The sequence below is a fragment of the Argentina anserina genome, chromosome 6 (genome assembly GCF_933775445.1).
Source record: "Argentina anserina chromosome 6, drPotAnse1.1, whole genome shotgun sequence".
In the NCBI taxonomy this organism is placed as follows: domain Eukaryota; kingdom Viridiplantae; phylum Streptophyta; class Magnoliopsida; order Rosales; family Rosaceae; genus Argentina; species Argentina anserina.
In genome coordinates this window covers 24,284,305-24,302,961 of record NC_065877.1, presented here as the reverse complement: position 1 = coordinate 24,302,961, position 18,657 = coordinate 24,284,305, and the positions used below count along the sequence as shown (strand labels likewise).

The 18,657-nt window shown below is 37.1% G+C and overlaps 2 protein-coding genes across 2 annotated transcripts; both read left to right on the top strand.

The window, feature by feature from the left end:
• Positions 1-5,830: 5,830 nt before the first annotated feature.
• Positions 5,831-9,263, top strand: LOC126801098 (uncharacterized). The gene is made up of 6 exons (XM_050528556.1): positions 5,831-6,198; positions 6,316-6,448; positions 7,612-7,715; positions 7,845-7,989; positions 8,074-8,214; positions 8,353-9,263. Exons 1-6 carry the CDS (start codon positions 6,161-6,163, stop codon positions 9,088-9,090), a joined length of 1,299 nt encoding a protein of 432 aa, XP_050384513.1. The 5' UTR covers positions 5,831-6,160; the 3' UTR covers positions 9,091-9,263.
• An 873-nt stretch (positions 9,264-10,136) lies between these two features.
• Positions 10,137-16,002, top strand: LOC126801116 (uncharacterized). The gene is given in 10 exon segments (XM_050528578.1): positions 10,137-10,275; positions 10,380-10,480; positions 14,054-14,127; positions 14,213-14,315; positions 14,909-14,940; positions 14,942-14,960; positions 15,105-15,261; positions 15,372-15,510; positions 15,613-15,718; positions 15,818-16,002. Coding segments are annotated over 10 exon segments (1,011 nt in total). The 5' UTR covers positions 10,137-10,141; the 3' UTR covers positions 15,964-16,002.
• Positions 16,003-18,657: the final 2,655 nt, after the last annotated feature.

Here is an 18,657-nt window from a genome sequence, read left to right as displayed (position 1 = left end):
ACCAAAATTGGTCATGTAATTACGGGTTTTTTGTATATGAAAGAGCAGGTCTTTCTTTCAAGCATATTGTCATGTTCTCTTATTAAAAGCTAATGAGTCCAAATGGTTCATAGTTCATACATAAGAGAACGTCGACGTACATATAGTCAGTGTTTTGAGAGGTTTTCGTGCCTTTGAAATAGATAAATTTGGGATTATTGCTAGTAATTAACATTAATTTGTACGTAGTGTGTATGAGTGTCACTGTCATCAACCGCCTTTAGAGTACTTTAGACTTCGACAACGCTCTTTGATGTCAATGTCATATTGTCGACAGATGTGCATGCGGCCATGTCGTCCATGTCGTGAGGCAAATTTCTTATTAATTTGCTGTTCTTCACAAACTGCTAGGTGAAAAAAAGAAGAGAATTGAAACTGGCACCCTAACAAATCACGTACACCTCCTTGGCTCCTTCTGATTATTTTTCTAATGAATTCGAATGAGAGTGTAGTTTGTAAACTGCGGCAGCCGGCAGGTGTCAATTGTACCATCAATAAAACCCAACGCCTATGTTTGATCACTCGTCCGGTCGTCCCATTCTAATTCTTTCACTTCTTTCGTGATGCGGCGTGGCTGACATGCACGCATAGACCTGTCTCTTACTTGGTGTGGCACATCAACTTCTTCCAATTGGCAGTCTCCTCTTGAGGAATTTACCCTTGAGGTCTAAGATTCATAGCCTTAATTGAAATGATTGATCTCTCATATATGTAAGTAAAACCCAAAAAATTATGTTTTCGGTTCTAGGTACACTGTTATCTAATCATAATTTTAGAACACTCGATATGTTTGAGTATTATAATTCTGGGATCATTGGGATGTAATGTTGTGATATTGTAATAGGTCATATGTAAGAACGTGGGTGTAGCTAGCTAGAGATGAGAGATCGACGAGGAGAAGGTAATATATATGAACAAATGAATTATGCATGGGCGGTTACGACTTGAGTCATATGATGTGGAGTGCAATTGGGCAAATATGCTTCGCAGTTTGCATTAGTGTAGTCCATTCCTCAAACAGATAGCTTAAGCTTTTACTCTGGACATTGGAGCTTGGTATAGAGTGTACGTGAGGCCACCTCAGTAGTCAGTAGATAAACACTCACAATTAGTTTTTATAGAGGAAGGAAACTACATCGAAGCTTTGTGATACCTTCAAACGAATCTTTATAGCGCGCAAGAGGTTCAACAGAGAGTGAGGATAGAATTAATTCATGCGTACGTAATATAAAAACAAGCAGTTCTTTAAAAAAAAATTATATATATATATAAACAAGCATGATTGCATGAACCCATGGAACTAATCCCGTACTCGATGTAGCTAGTCTCAAATAAAACCACGCCCGTCACAAGAAGGCCATGCGAAATGTACGTGTATATATACATATATAATATATATATATATATAATATTTGTAGCCACTACCATTTTGGTATTAGGATCATCCCATTTCTTTGGAAGTTCTGGAACTTCAGCCAATAGGTAAATATGCAATACAACCATGATTCTTTACTCTTTAGGACTAAAATTGTCCAACATAGCCGATCGATAACCAAACTATATTGACCTCAAAAAGAGGAACGTCTTCACCTTCCCACTAATTTATAGCCTTAATCATATCCATTAGTCATTTGCATGGTTGAATTACACAGCACAATTGGTGTGTCACATGTGTGTTCTAAATTAAAACTAATTAATAACTTAAATTAAAAAGATTATAATTTACGTTGCAAGCAATGTTTGAGATGGATTAGTTAATCTAAGTCTCAAACTAGCGTATATGTACATCAATGAAGACATGCCGATTGGATCACTACATTCTTCGATCATAAAAATATATAAACGTGATCATATATATCAAGTTATCCCATATTCACGCTCATATATGGCTAGCTACGTCCGTGTTATTAGAATAAAATTTCGTGGATTTTTTATTTGAGAAGATTAAGTACGTAGTGTAGGTCATTAGCTTAAGCTAGCTATAAGACTACGTGCTGAGTACTACACAACATAAAGTTTTGATTCAATCATGCAATGTCCGATCGACGACTTATTTGTCAAGCTACTTTCAAAGTCTTTGTCTATGTCCCAGAAAAACCCAACTAATTCACTCTATCTTTTCCAGCTTGCCTAATCTAAGATCGAATCATTAAAATTAGCAATATTGTTTTCATTTCTTGAATCACAAGTATCACAAACCAGCTCACTGCCAGCTGCTCTTGATTTTGCTATTCTTCTCATAGAAGCTTAATTATCACTCAAGAGAAGCTACTTTTCCAGGCGGAAAATATGCTTTAATTTGTTATAATTAGTTCGGTTGTGTTTTTATTTCAAAAGGGGTTGACAATTTAACACATTCGATTCTTGATCGATATATATCCATGATTTCCTTGCTACTGTAAGTAAAATATGTACTCTGAAGTCTGAACCTAGAGCTTGGGCACGTAATTGATATTCTATTCTTGTACTTGAGCACATCTGATCTTATATTTGGTTCGAGATATCCCTCGTACATGTTTGACTATTGAAAATACATTGACCTAGATTTGAGTAATTTGGAATCCCACATTAGAAAAAATAAAGAGTCATACTTGGGTTATAAGAATTGATATCACACATACTAATGTTGAGGTCTTTTGTGTAAAACGTCATACCGAACTCCATTGGGTGACTAAAATGGGGAGAGTATCGACATTATTAGACATGTGTGTGAGATTGTTGACCGTTTCCACACAACATTGACAACCATTTTTTAAGAGAAAAAAATTGCAAAAAGTTATTACAAAGAGAGTAAGAAAAACAGATTCGATCAATGTCAAATTTTTCATTTAGTTTCAAAACAGGTCGATATATAAACCAATTTTAATTAAAATAAACATTGCACTTCTTTCTCTGTCTTGTTGACTGTCGACGGAATCCGATTATGGAGGCCTCACACTTGAGGAGTTGAGGGACTAGTACAGTAGTACTGCATGTGTTATGGATCCTGAGCTCACTAGAAGAAGGAAATGGACTTCTAGTTGTAATTGGTATATATTAATTATATATAGAACTTCAAAGGATTTAACTAGTAGAATTGGGGGCTGTTTATATTGATTTATAGTTTTTATTCATATAGTTAGGGGGTGTATTGTATATGTAATTAGTGAGATTTTTAAAGAAATTTATGGAATTTAAAAGTTTAAGTGTATTCAATATAGATTGACTTTTAATTATCCATAAAAGTCCATATGTATTCAATTATGATTTTTAGAAATCATTATGAAATTAATGAAATTCTGTGGGTATTCAATCAAAAAATTTTAAATGAATAAAAGTCTGTGAGTATTCCTAATATCATTCATACTTATGAAATTATAAACTCATGAAATCTCATAGACTTTCCAGTGTTAATTATACACGTTACAATCAAAAAATTGTCTAGTATCTAGACTAAAGATTTTCAAGAAATTTTCAATGGATTTTCTTATTGTGTTAAAGATGTTCATTCTCCACTATTTTCTTTATTAATTGTTTTTCCTACAACCCAACATGGTTATTCAACCTATGATCACATGAATGTTTTCTTGTTCTTTATGTTATGTTCTTAGCTTGTATCTTTATACTTATTAAAACTTGATTCTCATATGTGGACACATGTTCAAGGTTAACAATAAAAATAATGACAATGAAAGAAGTACATAAGAAGGAAGATAAATAATAATTATATCAATGTTTCATGAACATCGACTTTTTAACTTGAAACTTCTTGAACGATTTATTCACTTTCATTTCTTTAGTACATATTGGTCGATAGATTAAATTTGAAATGTTTCTTTTATTTTCATATAAATAATTGAGATTCTTTAATTTCTTTATAATAGACACAAGTCACACAACCAATCAATTTACTTAGAACAAAAAATGTTCCGTAATTTTTTTTATCATGTATTAAATCATCGTCAAATAGCACCCACGAGGCGTTAAAGAACTCATAAGGCCAACCTGAATGCTTAAGACGCACTATGAAGTGAAACAAATTATCACGGAACCGTGAGTTTGTAGTTGAGAGATGAGACATGGTATGCACATTATTCAGTTACTATGTGTTATTTTTTTAACTAAAAAAATTAGTTTCAATTTGATACGTATATCTTTAGTTTTGTTTGTTACATTGAAATATTTTTCCTTTATGTTCTCATTATTTTATTGGAATCGGGACGTCTTTACTTTAACGGAGAGTTACGGATGTCCATTCTATAACCCGCCTGTATAGATGAATATCATAAGTATAAATTAAGTATCTAGCTAGCTAAGTTTCGCGTTCAAAACAGCTGGTGTGATAGTAAAAGCTTAACGAAGATCGAGACCTGGGCTGCTTCACTCGCTCGCTCTTGCATCACGCTGGCTGCTACAATGTCACTGTTGCCATGTGGATGCTTATTCAATTCCCTTAGCTTCATCTGGTTTCTAATGGACGCTGATCGACTATAATGATTACGTTATTAATTTATCTGTGGTAAAAGATAGAAGAAGATTACTGTAAGAGAACTTGTTCGTGGTCGAACCCAGTTGAAACAACGTAATAGCATTTGCCTAGAGGTTTTTGGAAGCAAATAACCGAATCAATCTCATAAGACTCGTTTTTTTCTTTTTTAATCTCATGAAACTTTGTCAGCCGCCTCAAATCAGCTACGTACATTGCTTGCCTCTCGACAACATGTTTGATTGTTTGATATGCCTTATGCATATACAGTGGTTGTTTTGGCTCTACAAGGAAGTTCTTGTATACCACTGATACAAATCTCTGATCGACAACTAAATAAACCGTACACGATCGGCCAATCGTATCAATAATTGTGCTATTGTGAAGCAAGTTTAGCTGCGAACATAACTACAGCCAGATCGATAAGCAAGTTTATCTCTTTTCACTATTTTTTTTTTTGTTTTGAAAATTTCATGTACTGTATGCAGCCATGCAGGCCCGCCCGTAAGGCTAGGGACAGCTACTTAAGAACACTAATTTGCAGCAGTTTTGTTTTATCTCATGAATTTAGGGACATGTAACTTAGCCTAAGTCAGTTAATGTGATGACATACTAATTTTCTTATTTTCTTGTGATGACAAAGGTTGCAAACCCTAAGAACCGCAAATTAAAGATCTTTCGAAATTATGTTCAAGAAAATGGGAAAAGTTGGAACGATTCGTAACAAGATCATGAGCCGTCAAATGACTTCCTTATATTCTACACTTGATCCATTTTCTTGAACATAATTTCTATTTCAACGAAGGAAAACGAGAGGATTTTTAGCATTATTGTAAGGGGATCATGTATCTTATTATCTAAGATTGCTAGAAGAGGAAAGTTAATGACATATTTTGTATCAATAATAAGAAGTTTGATGAAAGATCCCGTGATCAAGAAAAAATTGGAAAAAAATCAGAAATGGACTCCTAAATTTCTTGACTATATCCATTTTCAGCTGTCTTTCTTCCTAATTATTCCGTCTCCCTCCTTCGAACCTTAACCGAGAAGTCCGCACTAGCAGCGAAAATCCCTCTTTCCCAAACTACCCTTACTTTTCACCTTCCTTCACCAGGAAAATCACGTAATTTCTGCCCCGAAAGTGGGCTCTTTCGTACATATTTTTAGCGGGAGCCAGTGAGCAGAGAAAAAGAGAGAATGAGAGAAGAGGCGTACGTGGCACAGAGCTGCCAAATATATAGAGCTTCTTCTTCTCTGTAAAAACCCCTTCCATCTCTTTTGTGATTGATCTTTCATTCATTCTTCTCCCTATTTAGAGAGGGCGACCCCATTTTGCTAAACCCACCAATATATAGAGCTCTCTTGTTCTTCCTATACAATTCTCGTTTTGCCTTTTCCCTCCCAAACAGACCCATTTGCTTTCTTTGTTACTTTCTTTGTTTCTGGGTTTTTTCTTGAATGCTGATTCTTTCCGTGACCCAGATTCCCAATCTCCCAAAATCTTAAGTCATTCTTTACCTTGCTGCATTCTTAGAAAACGAACCCATTTTCTTGAACAAGCTTTGTTCTCTGTGTTTTTAACCTCCCCAACTAGTTTTCATCTCTCTAAATTCACCAGCTTTGTGAGTTTAACCCCAAATTCCCAGAGACGTCAACATGTTTGGGTTCAGAAAACCCAAATTCACCACTAAATGGTAACTTGGAGCAGACCCATTTTGTGTTTCTGTCAAAGTTTATGAATATGGGGTTCTGTTTCTTTAAAGGTTTGATTTTTATACTTGGGTTCTTATTTTGGGGCTTTTTTGTTGCAGCAAAACTGATATAAAGAGCATCAAGGTGAGGCTTGAGGCGATTAAGAAGAAGAGGAACTCTGTGCTCAAGTACTTGAAGAATGATGTTGCTGATCTTCTCAAGAATGGCCTTGACATTAATGCATATGGGAGGGTAAGTTTTATGGTTCATTAGCTTTTTCGCCCAAAAAAGGTTTGATCTTTATCTTTGCTTTTGACATTGAACACCCATGAATGTATTGCCTTTTGGTCATGGTTCTTTGTTGGGTGTGTTAGTTTCTTGGTTGCATTTCATGGTTATTCTTTTTTGGGATGGTTTGCCTTTATAGTCCTTTTTTGTTTTGGGTCTGATGCAAATCTTGCCAGGAAAATAGGCTTTCTTGGTGCACTGCCTCATGATTTCAGATGATTATATGTTTGCTATTGCTTTTGGCCAGAATAATACGCATGCCATTGTTGCTTCCTCTCTGAAGCAACACAGGTACATCTTGCACATACACGCCTACATATGCGCATGTTTGATGATGCATTTCAGTTTGGAGATCGATGCTATGTTGCCATTTGCCGTCATAGCCTCACATATTTCACCAAAAAATGGAATTTAAAAAGAAAAGGGAAATAGAAAGAAAGATGGGTTTTTCTTCAAGGATTACATGTTGATTGTGCATCAAATGCCTTCTGTTTACTCATAAGTCACTCATTCTATATGAATTGGATAACAGATGTGTATGGGGCATGTTATTCTATCTGTTACTTCATTGAAAAGGGTTTGCTTTACCTGTAGATGATTCCAACTTGTAGTAGTAGTAAACATAAAACAGATGAGATGCCAGGTCATGAGTCATTTTGTGGCTTGGTGTCTTTTTGTACCTGTCTTTATCTTCATCTTGTTTCAAGGCTTTATTTGCATTGGCCTTGGTCAACTTGACTCTTTCAATTTGCTTCCATTTGGAGAACCATGAGTGCTCAACATGTTATGCAAGCAATTAATTGGTTAAACATTGCAAACATGGAACATAATCTGGATCACTTAAATGGATTTATAGTCATGCATTGAAACAGATTATACCAGTGGTGTAATAGGAATCATAAGACATATAGTATAAAACTGACAAAAGATGGAGACAAATATGCAATTAATGTCTCTGTATCCTCCTTCCTATTTAGTGTGGAAGGTGATGATTATTAAATACTTTAGACTATGAGCTATGATTTACTTTCGACAAATGAAAAGAGCTGTGTTGCTAAACTCACAAAGTTTTTGAATCATTTTACAATATTCTATTCTCTTAACTTTTCATAAAATTGGTGTAATAGGCTGAGGGAGTTCTGGTTGAGCACAATATGTCCGTCTGTTATCAACTAACTGAGAGCTTTCTCGACTGTATCCTGAGTAATCTTTCTCAAATGCAGAATCAGAGGTATGGGTGGCTTCCAAGTTCCAAGATAATATTTTTCCTTTTACAAATGCCAGACATATATATCCACTGATGTACAAGTTTGTTCAACTTTTTGTTTCTCTTGTTCTTATTTGTCTATCTGGTTTACAGTGAATGTCCTGAGGAGTGCAAGGAAGCTGTTTCATCTGTGATATATGCTGCAGCAAGATTTTCTGATTTGCCAGAACTGCGTGATCTCAGAAATATGTTCACTGAAAAATATGGAGATTCCATACAAGCTTTTGTGAATAAAGAGGTAGTAAGTCATAACTTGCTTTCTAAAGTCATACTTGCTCTTTAGGTTGTTTCTCATCTGATCCAAATAGCTGCTTATGCTTAGTTGGTGAACAAGTTCAAGTCAAAGCCCCCTACGAAGGAGATGAAGGTACAATTAATGCATGACATTGCGAAAGAACACTCAATCGAATGGGACTCCAAGGCTCTTGAACAAAAGCTCTTTACACCACCTCCAACAGACAAGGTAAGCGTCAGATAAGATTTAACCTCACAAAAAGATGTTGAACAATGATTTTTTGAACCTGCAAATTTGCTTAGATGCAAATATTTTTCTTAGTATCTTGCAAAATCCATGTTCTGAATATATATGACATCTGTGCAGGCGGAGACTACACATGGTTCTCAATGTGACAGTGATGATGATATGTACAGATCACAGAGAAAGGATAATGTTCATTCTAAGAGAAAAAATAAGGGTGATGGAGACAGACAGAGGTTTGTAACTGGTGATACTGAATACAAGCTGCATAGCAGTAGCGATGATGAAGCAACAGATATGTCCCATGATGGCCGAATGCCTGCTTCAAGTTCAGTAGGAAGTAGATCAGAGGATGAAGCAGAAAACAAGGTGCCCTCTTCCTATAAATTCACTCCGCCTCCTTACTACAAACCAAAGCCTCAGAAAAAAGAAAGTGCCTTTGAGGAACACAGGAAGGTGAATAGTAATGCTGAAGACAATGCAAAACCAAGGTCAGTTAGGAAAACCCCAAGACCACCTGCAGGTAGTGACCCGAGGGATGAAGAAGAGAGGGTAATGGATGGGCTTTTGATGCATTACAGTCGGAAACAGTCACCCTATGACAGAAGCAACATGAAGGGAAGTCTGAAACCTCGCAACAACCAATCAGATGATGATACTAGGCATAGAAGCAGCATGTCTGAAAGAAATTCCCCAGCTGGCAGAGCAGCATCTCTTCCACCACCAGAGCCATCAGCTTCACCTGAGGAAACAAAAAGGAGTGCTCAAGCCAGTTCCTTCCAACCAGAGGCACATGTACACCCGAGACTACCAGAGTATGATGACTTGGCATCCCGGATTGCAGCTCTTAGAGGAATATAATGCATTGATAGCTTAAATTGCAGCTCTTGCAATAAACATAGAAGAAGGCCAGCATTAGAAGTGTGTTGTAAAAATTTACTAGGTCTATGTCTGGTATCATCATATCTACTATAGGGACTCATAGTCATCATTCAGTAGTTTACTCCATCACATCTGATTGTAGACATCCTCAATGTTCATGATTTGAACAAGTTCAATATACATAGTTACATACGTGCCAGACTTATGGAATGCAAGCGTATGTTTAGTTTCATTATCATATGAAGTGCTATAGCATTCATGGAATTAGGGGTGGGAGTTGGTACCGAAAAAATGGTACCGAAACCGACCGTTTCGTATTGAATACTGAAGGGTAGGGACGAATCGGTAAAATTTCTTCGTCACGTATCAAACATAATACCAAAATTTTATAAACGGTACGGTTTAGTATATGTATAATTCGTACCGAATGTATAAAATATATTAAATCTATGCATTTTAAATATTTTCTTTAGTTTTTTTTGTCTATATTGTACTTTTAAAGACTTGGAATATTAATTTATATTAGCTAATAGTTATAAATAGATGGAAATACATGTAAAAGTGTACAATATTCCCAAACAGAACTCATCCCGAATCGATATGCACAAGTTTGGTTCGGTATCAAGTTTCAAATTTACGATCCCGAACAGAAATCGAATAATTATCAGTATCGATATCGACCGAATCTCGAACCAAACAAACTAGTCCCAACCCTACATGTAATAGTTCAATGGTGACAAAATATGGGTAGAGAAGTGCAGTCTAGACCAAAGATTCTCATTCTAGAAAAAACCTTGAAGAGAATCAATAGCCTGACTATTTCAAAATTTAGTCCCCAACAAAACAAAAGGTTGCACAAAAACGCACCATTTTGAATGGTATATAGTATAATTTTATTAAATTAATACTGGATTAATTTAATAACATCGTTAAAATAATATTTTTTATTGACTCGGAGACAACGTACTAAATTATTAATTTAGAGTCCTAAGAACAGAACAACACAACACACCGGAAGTCTGGAACAACAATGGAAGAAGAGTCAGAGGGGACAAGAGGGCAATTAGAAGCAGAGGAGGTGATGAGTGAAGTACACTTGGGTTGCCCACCTGGTTTCTCTGGCCCCCATCTTTCCTACTTCACCATCTCCATCCCACCTGGTACGTAATCTCTCCCTCTAACCTTTGCTCTCTGCGTTTTGTATTCATTGAAACATGCAAGCTCTCTAAGCTTCTTAACACTATCACTTATGAGTAGAATTAATTGAGCCCATACGCTCCAATGACGTTTCCCAATTTGAAGAAGCAGCTACTTCAAACCGTCTGTTTTGACGAGGATGGTTATCTCATTCTTCCTAGCCGCAAAACCAGTGAGTTGTCATTCATACATATATCATATTCATTCTGTTAGTATTACTGTATCAGTGCTTTGTAATTTCGTATTGCACTTGTGCATATGCTTATGTTCTTGATCGTGAGGAGTTAGTCTGTTGGAGATATGATTAAGAAACCAAACAAACTAAAGACAAGCGTGTATGAGAACATCCCTTACGGATTGTCACCCAATTTAGCTAGAAGCTGTGACTGAAGCTAGTTAGAAGGTCCACGTCTTAGTTCACAACCCTTTATTAGGCTTGAGAGTTCTACAATTGCCAATGAGTATAGCTAAGGGATATTAGCTTTTAACTTTTTCAATTTATGATGATGCTTAGCTGAGGCAAATAACAGAAAGGCGCGTGTACAGCAGTATCTGTTTTTGTTTACAGCTAGATTTGTAATACATTACTAATACCTTTGTCCATATAAGTTTATGACCAAAGTGGAGGCCTTTTGCAGCCAAGACAGTAACGTATCCAAACATGCAGAAAAGCCTCCAATTTATACTCCTTTGCATTTTAAAATCTCCTTCATCCTTCATCCTCCATCTCACTCATGGTAGTCAGCCACTTATTAAGGTAGTTTGGAGATTAGCAATGTGCCAAGATTGGGAATGTAAGTTACAAATATGCTCAAGTAAATTAGGAGTCCCTCTAGCTCTTTCACAAATTCACATGATAGGCTGTTTTCTAAAGACCAATAGAAAAGATTGCAGGATTATTTCAAGGTAAGGTGCTCCTGAGTCATGGTTAGTTAGTAAGAACTCCTCTTTCATATGCCTACCACAGAAAAAGGCATCATTTTAAACAAGGTATTGAATCCAAAAGAAACCCCAGCATGGATCATATCCCTCCAAGTGTTTGAACGGTCAGATTTAAGCCTCAAATACTGCTGAATGTAAACTCATCCTTCATATCATGTTCTTCATACATATGCCCAAATCACTAATACTTCTGGCAGAGTCTATAGCTATTTCTGCCAGAAGGTCTTTAACTCTTTATTCACTTGAGCAGAAATTTTGTACAACCTTTCCATTCCACTAATTCAGATTCTCCTTGGTAATGTTTAAAAATAAAGCTTTTCCATAGGTAAAGGTAGTTTATCATTGGAAGGTCAACAGTAATGACATGGGTGAGAGAATAACACCTGTCTTTTGCTTTCCCCCTGATTGGTTATAATTTGTAAAGATAGTTCCAAAGGGACAAGCATTTTCTTTAGATTTTCCAGTTGCATCAACTGTATGGAAAAGGCCTTTCAGGGAGTTTAATATGTGTGAAGACAATCCAGCTGATTGTGTGACCTTATTAAGTGAAAGTGTGAAACATATAAGTGATTCCTGCTTGGGTTATATGAAAAAGAGTTTGTTATTGGGCAGTTCTATGGTTATCAGTTATCCCCAGAATTCATTAAAAATCTTCATTTGATGCTATTCCTTATAATTGGAAATTTGATGATGCGTAACTATTTTTGAGTACTAGTGCTATATGTTTGATGCTACTGTAAATTTAGTGCAGACCTCGCTTTGCAATGTCAGTTGACATCCTTTTCTCTAGTTAAACTTAGGTTGTCCTCGATCGAATTGCCTTCCATCTTCAATGAGATGTCTTCTGGGATGCCCATGGCCTCAATCCGGCAAGATGAGCGCAGCCGTCGGTGCCGGATGCAGCTGAGAAGCAAGATGTCCGCACTTTTTCGGGTTTGCGGACGTCCGCTATATAATATATATATATATATATATATATATCACAAGAAATTCACTTTTTTCTGCATTAAGAATGTTAGGAGTTAACTTCTCAAGCCATAACACAGAGATATTAATACAGACTGTTGCTGGCTTAAAAACACAAAAAAATTGTCAATATCTGATAGACATCAAATTATGATTATTTTGTATGGGGGCCGGATCATTAGTACAAGTTTTTCAATATGCTATCTGTCCTATCTGTCATGGGCTTTGGAGATATCATGCTTCCTTAATATACAGCCTTCCTTGTGAGCTGTAACCTGAATAGCAGACAGCAACAGTGTTTGTACAGTGGGAACACAAGCTCGTAGGTCTGAATTGAACCATTTATTGGGAGCTCTCAAATGTACTCAGGATATAGTGTAAACCATATGGAATATACTTGTAGAGATATCTCCTCCGCCAAATAAGAGTAATACTGAACATGTCTTGACCACTACATTTGATTAAAACAAACTAGGTAGCCATCAACACATTCAGGTCTCAGTGCGCCTATATCATGTCATCATCCTTCATTTGGTCTTCCAAACAGCTGCCACCATTATGGCTAAGTTTGAAATCAACAATATGCATACTCCCTCCTTGTAGTTCAGGTTATCTATTCGTTCTCTCCTCCTTGTAGTAGCTTCTGTAAGTTTAAATATATTTATATTCCTTCGCCCTCTTGTAGCCACATCATTTGTAGAATTTTATTTCCTTTTAATCAGATTGACACAAGATGTACAAATATATAGCAGCTGCTGCAATTGACATCATAGATATAAAATTGACTACAATTGATTACAGATGTGATTAGCAATGAACACAGATGATTACAGATGTGAATAGCAATGAACACAGATGATTACAGATGTGAATAGCAATGAACACAGATGATTACAGATGTGAATAGCCTTAAATACAATTGATTACAGATGTGAATAGCAATGAACACAGATGATTCAATCAGTAACAAGGATGGAGGAAGTTTAGGAGAATCATGCTGGATAGGAGCAGCATCACACTTGATTGTAGCAGCAGAATGATTTATGCTAACACCATTTGTGCTTTTTGAAAGCTATTATACTTTGAGTAAATAGCATTATTAAACTCAAGGGATAAAGCATAGTGTTCCAAGTCTTTCTGCTTGTCTAAAATTGTATAGCAAGTCTTCATGCTATACAGCTCCAAATCTAGAAACTCTTACTTGAGGGTTAGGAACTTAGGATTATGTTTAGAAGTCAGGCAAAATTTAATAAGTTAGTGATCTTATTCAATGCAGGAGGACAATAAATTTTCTGTAGAAGTGTCCTCGGATCATTTTAATATTATGAATCGAGGGTTGTAGTATGATTCTTAATGCATTCCTTCTACTGAAAGTTATTCAAAGGTGGGAACTACTCACTACGTTTTTTTTTTTTTGTCTTTTGTCTTTTTTTACTTGAGCTGCCAATCAGTTAATTGGGTGATTCAATTTTGACTCCATTCTCAAGATCATCGAATCCTTGTTTTTACTTGACGCTCAAGTCCAACTTTTATCATAGTTGATAAGACCTCATTGTTAATAAACTCAGCAGTTCCATAATTCCGACTAGAGGTTGTAGTATAATCTCATATTGGCTCCCACATATGTGAGTCCAAAGTATGATTTAGTGCCTTTCCATTAGTTATATTCACCGTTCTCCTATCACTTGCCTTCTCCCTAGTTGTCGTTTTCACTCCTTTTTGTTTTTTCATATTTTTCATCTTGTGTTTCCAAAGTATCATATAGACTAAAGCCAGCTTGAGACTATAAATTTGGGTTTATTTGACAATGTTTTTGTTTTATCTCAAGTTGGTGCAGAATTTTCTAATCACAGCTATAGTGTAACCGTCCAGCATAGTATCACATCAACACTACCAAGTGTCGGTTTGCAGGTAACACTGTACTTGTTGTTCTAATTATTTCACCTTTTTCGTTGTGTTTGTTCAAGTATTAAAACAAACTCGTTTTTCCCCTCAGGTGTGGAGAGCAGAACTTGTCTTATCTGATTTTTTATTGCATAAGATGTTTACATCATCCGAGCTTCATGGAGTTGTGTCACTAGAACTCGGTGCTGGTACAGGTACATTACCAGTGTTTTCTGTCCTCATTTAATGCAAGAACTGTGTACATGTCTGAAGAACTAACCGATCGTAATTGGTTACATGTACAATGTAGACTGTAGTCAAATCAGTGGGTTAATCAATATTCCATTAGCGCTCATTGTGTTATAATATTCCCAGAGAGAGAGAGAGAGAGAGAGAGAGAGAGAGAGAGAGAGAGAGAGAGAGAGAGAGAGATGTCGGAGTCGGTTATCAAATTCTAATGCATGTAGACATATGAGGAAAGTGTTACACGAACCATTCTTAGGGTCAGAAATATGGAGCATTCTGCTCTGGTCCAGTACTATCGTGGTCCAACGTTCAAGCAAAAAAAAAAAACAGTGACTAACCTTTTAGTCCAAATAAAATGTTGACACGTGTTCTCCGACAGGTTTAGACCACGATGGTCTTGGACCATTCCAGAACACACCCAGAAATATGCTCGTTTCATTTTATTATTCTTAACGATGCATGTTGGTAACATAGCATCTGTTTGTGGAGATAATATTGCAAGTGCATGGTCATTCAAAATTGTACCGACTTTTCGTTGTTGACGTTAAATTCTCTTTACCAGGGTTGGTGGGTATACTGCTAGCACGTGTTGCTAAAAACAGTGTTTATAACAGGTAACTGGATGTTTATAAGCTATGAATTCAATATTAATGCCGCAATGGTTTCATTGAATTGCAAGATTTCATCAGCAAGTTCCATATATAGTTAAATTAGTCTTCAACTCAGATTGCTGAATGGAATTCTTCCGTCTGTATCAGACCGTGGGAATGAGATCCTTGACAACTATGTTCAAAATGTTGAGCTCAATTCTGAACTCATCAATCATGGAACTACAGTCTATGTACGTGAACTCGATTGGATGAACCCATGGCCAACAAGATATACCATAGAAGATTCCTCCTTTGAAACCAAAAGGTGATAATTACTTTGATTGTTTATAATTTCAGTTCTTTACGATTAATTAACATATTTCATAGCATAATGTAAACAATCATATTATTAAGTACTTTGATGGTGTCACCTAGGTACTCTTGGACCTTTTTGGAAATTGAAATAGCAAATGAAGCTTCTTTGCTTGTAGCTGCAGATGTAATCTACAGTGATGACTTGACAGATGCATTTTTTAGCACTTTAGAGAGACTAATGTCTATTGGTTCCGAAAAGGTAAGTATGAGAAGTTGTCCTATTGTCTCTGATGTACCAAAGTCAACAACATTCTATCTTGTTATTAATCTCGTCGATTTAATAACTTGTTTTTCCCCTCAGGTGTTATTCTTAGCTTTGGAAAAACGATACAACTTTAGTCTTCATGATCTTGATGTTGTTACAAATGGTTATTTACATTTCCGAAGTTATCTGCAGTTGGAAGAAGGTGAGCATACTTTCGCGTCAAGAATGCTCATCACATGAGTTCGTTATATCAGTTCATAATTTTTGTTTGGAACCTTTTTGTTTTGAATGGATAGTGCAGATTGTAAAGGCCTGAAATGTGGTTCAATGCCTTGCTTTGTGGGAAAGTGCATAGACATTACAGAGATTCCGCAATATGTGAAAGGCTATGTAAGAGGAAGTGCTGTTGAGATTTGGGAAATTAAGTATAGCAAAATAAAATCCTAAAATGTAATCCCTGTGGAGTGAGCCTGGGTTTGATGTAAAGTTGTAAACTGAACTTTGTGAGTGAATTTTCATTTTTCTTTTTGTGCACATTCCCATTGTATACTCTTCCCAAAACTAAAATTGTACCGAACTAAGGCCTCTCCACGTTTTCTGTGTAGGACTGAACAAGGCAGTTGGATCTAATCAGTTTGGAGGTGACCGTAGACGCTGTAATACAATCAATCTCAATGCACGAACATTAAATAGTGTATGGTTTCAACCATATATCAACATCAAGCCATGAAGGTAAAACCATTTGGGATTCTCGAACTACAATCTCTAAAGAACAATAACTAGCATTAGCCTTCCATGAATTTTTCTTCGACCACTGCCCTGCGAGTTTCTTCCCAAGATGATCTGTGTGTTTCTGCCTTCCTTTGTATCCCCCATAGATCACGTTTTCTGGAACCATGCCTGCTCTCAAGCTCCATCCACACTCCACTCAAACACACTTTTCCAAATGGGTCGATAATCAGTATCTCCAGCTTCATTGTATTATGTAAAATACATACATACATATATATATATATATATATATACACACACACACACAGAGGTTTCACGTGCGGAGGGGTACAGATTTTTATTTTTTATCAACTTGATTGAGTTTTCACATCTCCACTGTCCAATCCTTAGGTAATAACGTATAGATCACATTTGTAAAATTTTAGCCAATTTGGTAAATGTTAAGGTATCTAACTAAGTTAAACCAATGAACGGATTAAATCTGCCGAATTTGAACCGTTCATGTGTATAATAGAAAAACGCAGTTTTGAGTAACTTAACGATTATAAAATTGACTGAAAATTTGCATAGGTGATCTATACCTTATTACCTAAGGATTGGACGGTGGAGATGTGAAAACTCGATCGGAAAGTTGGCAAAAAATGAAAATTCGTACCTCAGCTTAAGGTACGGACCTCCACACCTGAAAAGTCTCGTGTGTGTATATATATATATATATATATATATTATATGTCGTTTTAGATGCGGACGTCCCGATTTCGGCGACGGCAAGCCGCAACGGCGTGGCGGACCAGTACAACCGCACTACTCACCTCCCGGCAATCTTGATTATGCCGGCCGGAGCTCCATCGACAACCCACGGCGGCTGAAATCTGCAAAAATCAAGTTTATGGGCAGATTTCGGCGATTTCGCAATTCCAGCCGTCATGGGTAACTGATGGAACTTCGACCGACACAGACAGGACTACCGGGAGATGGGGAGTGTAGCTGTCGTTGTCCGCCCTGTCGTCGCCGGAATCGGCGAATCCGTAACTTATGTAACTGATATATATATATAGGTCGTTTCAGGTGCGGACGTCCGCACCTGATTCCTGCGACGGCAGGCCGCAACGGCACGGCGAACCAGCACAGCCGCACTATCCACCTCCTGACGATCCCGTTTGTGCCGGTCAGAGCTCAATCGGTGACCTACAACGGCTGAAATCTGCAAAATCAAGTTTCTAGGCAGATTCCGGAGATTTCACGATTCCGACCGCCGTGGGTCGCCGATGGAGTTTCGACCGACACAGACGGGGATGCCGGGAGATGGGGAGTGTAGATGTCGTGGTCCGCCCCGCCATTACGGTCTATCGTCGCCGGATTTGGCGAATTTGTACCTTACGTAAGGTACAGACGTCCGCACCTGATATATGGCAAACTCCATCTCATACCAATTACCTCGGACATTCCTGAATTCTAATCCTTCTCAAATGATCATGTGTGATTCCAAAAAGACCCCTTATATCGTGTTGATTCTCAAACAATTCTGCTCCATACACCGTTATTACAAGTTCTTCCAGAATTGGAATAGCCTTGAGAAGATTCAGAACGCGCGCGAGTACAACGTTTGCCTCTCTTTCTTGAGGTTTCTATATGTTGCTACCTTTTCTGGTACCCACAGGCGGACCAATGTGCAGATGAAGAGTCTCAAGCCGGGCAGACAATGAAAAATGGTTCAATGCGTAAGTTACTATACGATTCTGCCTCGCCCCCAAATAAGCTCTAGCTATCTGTAGAGTTTTCATGAATGACATATTTGCATTTCCGACATACTCAAATGAGGGAAGATTTGCTAGCTGCAGAAATCTCGATTTCACGCAGCCTAGGAACATAAACTTTGAGATCCTTTAGGCGAAGTAATGAACCAGAATCATCAGATACGAGCCCATCCCCCGACAATAACTTATGTCAAGCTTTCCTAGAGCAAACAAACAGAAAAGAGGCATGTTAACATCACGCCAGTTATGGGGCTAAAACATCGGGTTACTCGCCTTGCACTTAGCTCCGGGAGTCCTACTTCATTACTTTGAGTCCAATTTAGGCCCAAAAGCTTGCTACATACATTATTAGCCCTACAAGGGCAGTTTGATAAGTTCAGTCACCACACTCATTTTCTCTTATAAATAGACATTTCTACTCTACAAATTGATAAGCCTCTATTTTCCACATTACTCTTACATACTCTACATCATATAGCTGACTTAGACATCAGAGAGTTGAAAGCTGGCTAGCCCGGTTCTCCCTTGACACTGTTTTGCTTATGATTTTCAGGTTGTTGGAGATGATGCGCTTTCCCGTGATACTCAAGATTTTAGCACGGTCGAAATCCCACAGTAACAAGGCCGGTGTGACATGAATGTTTGATCCACA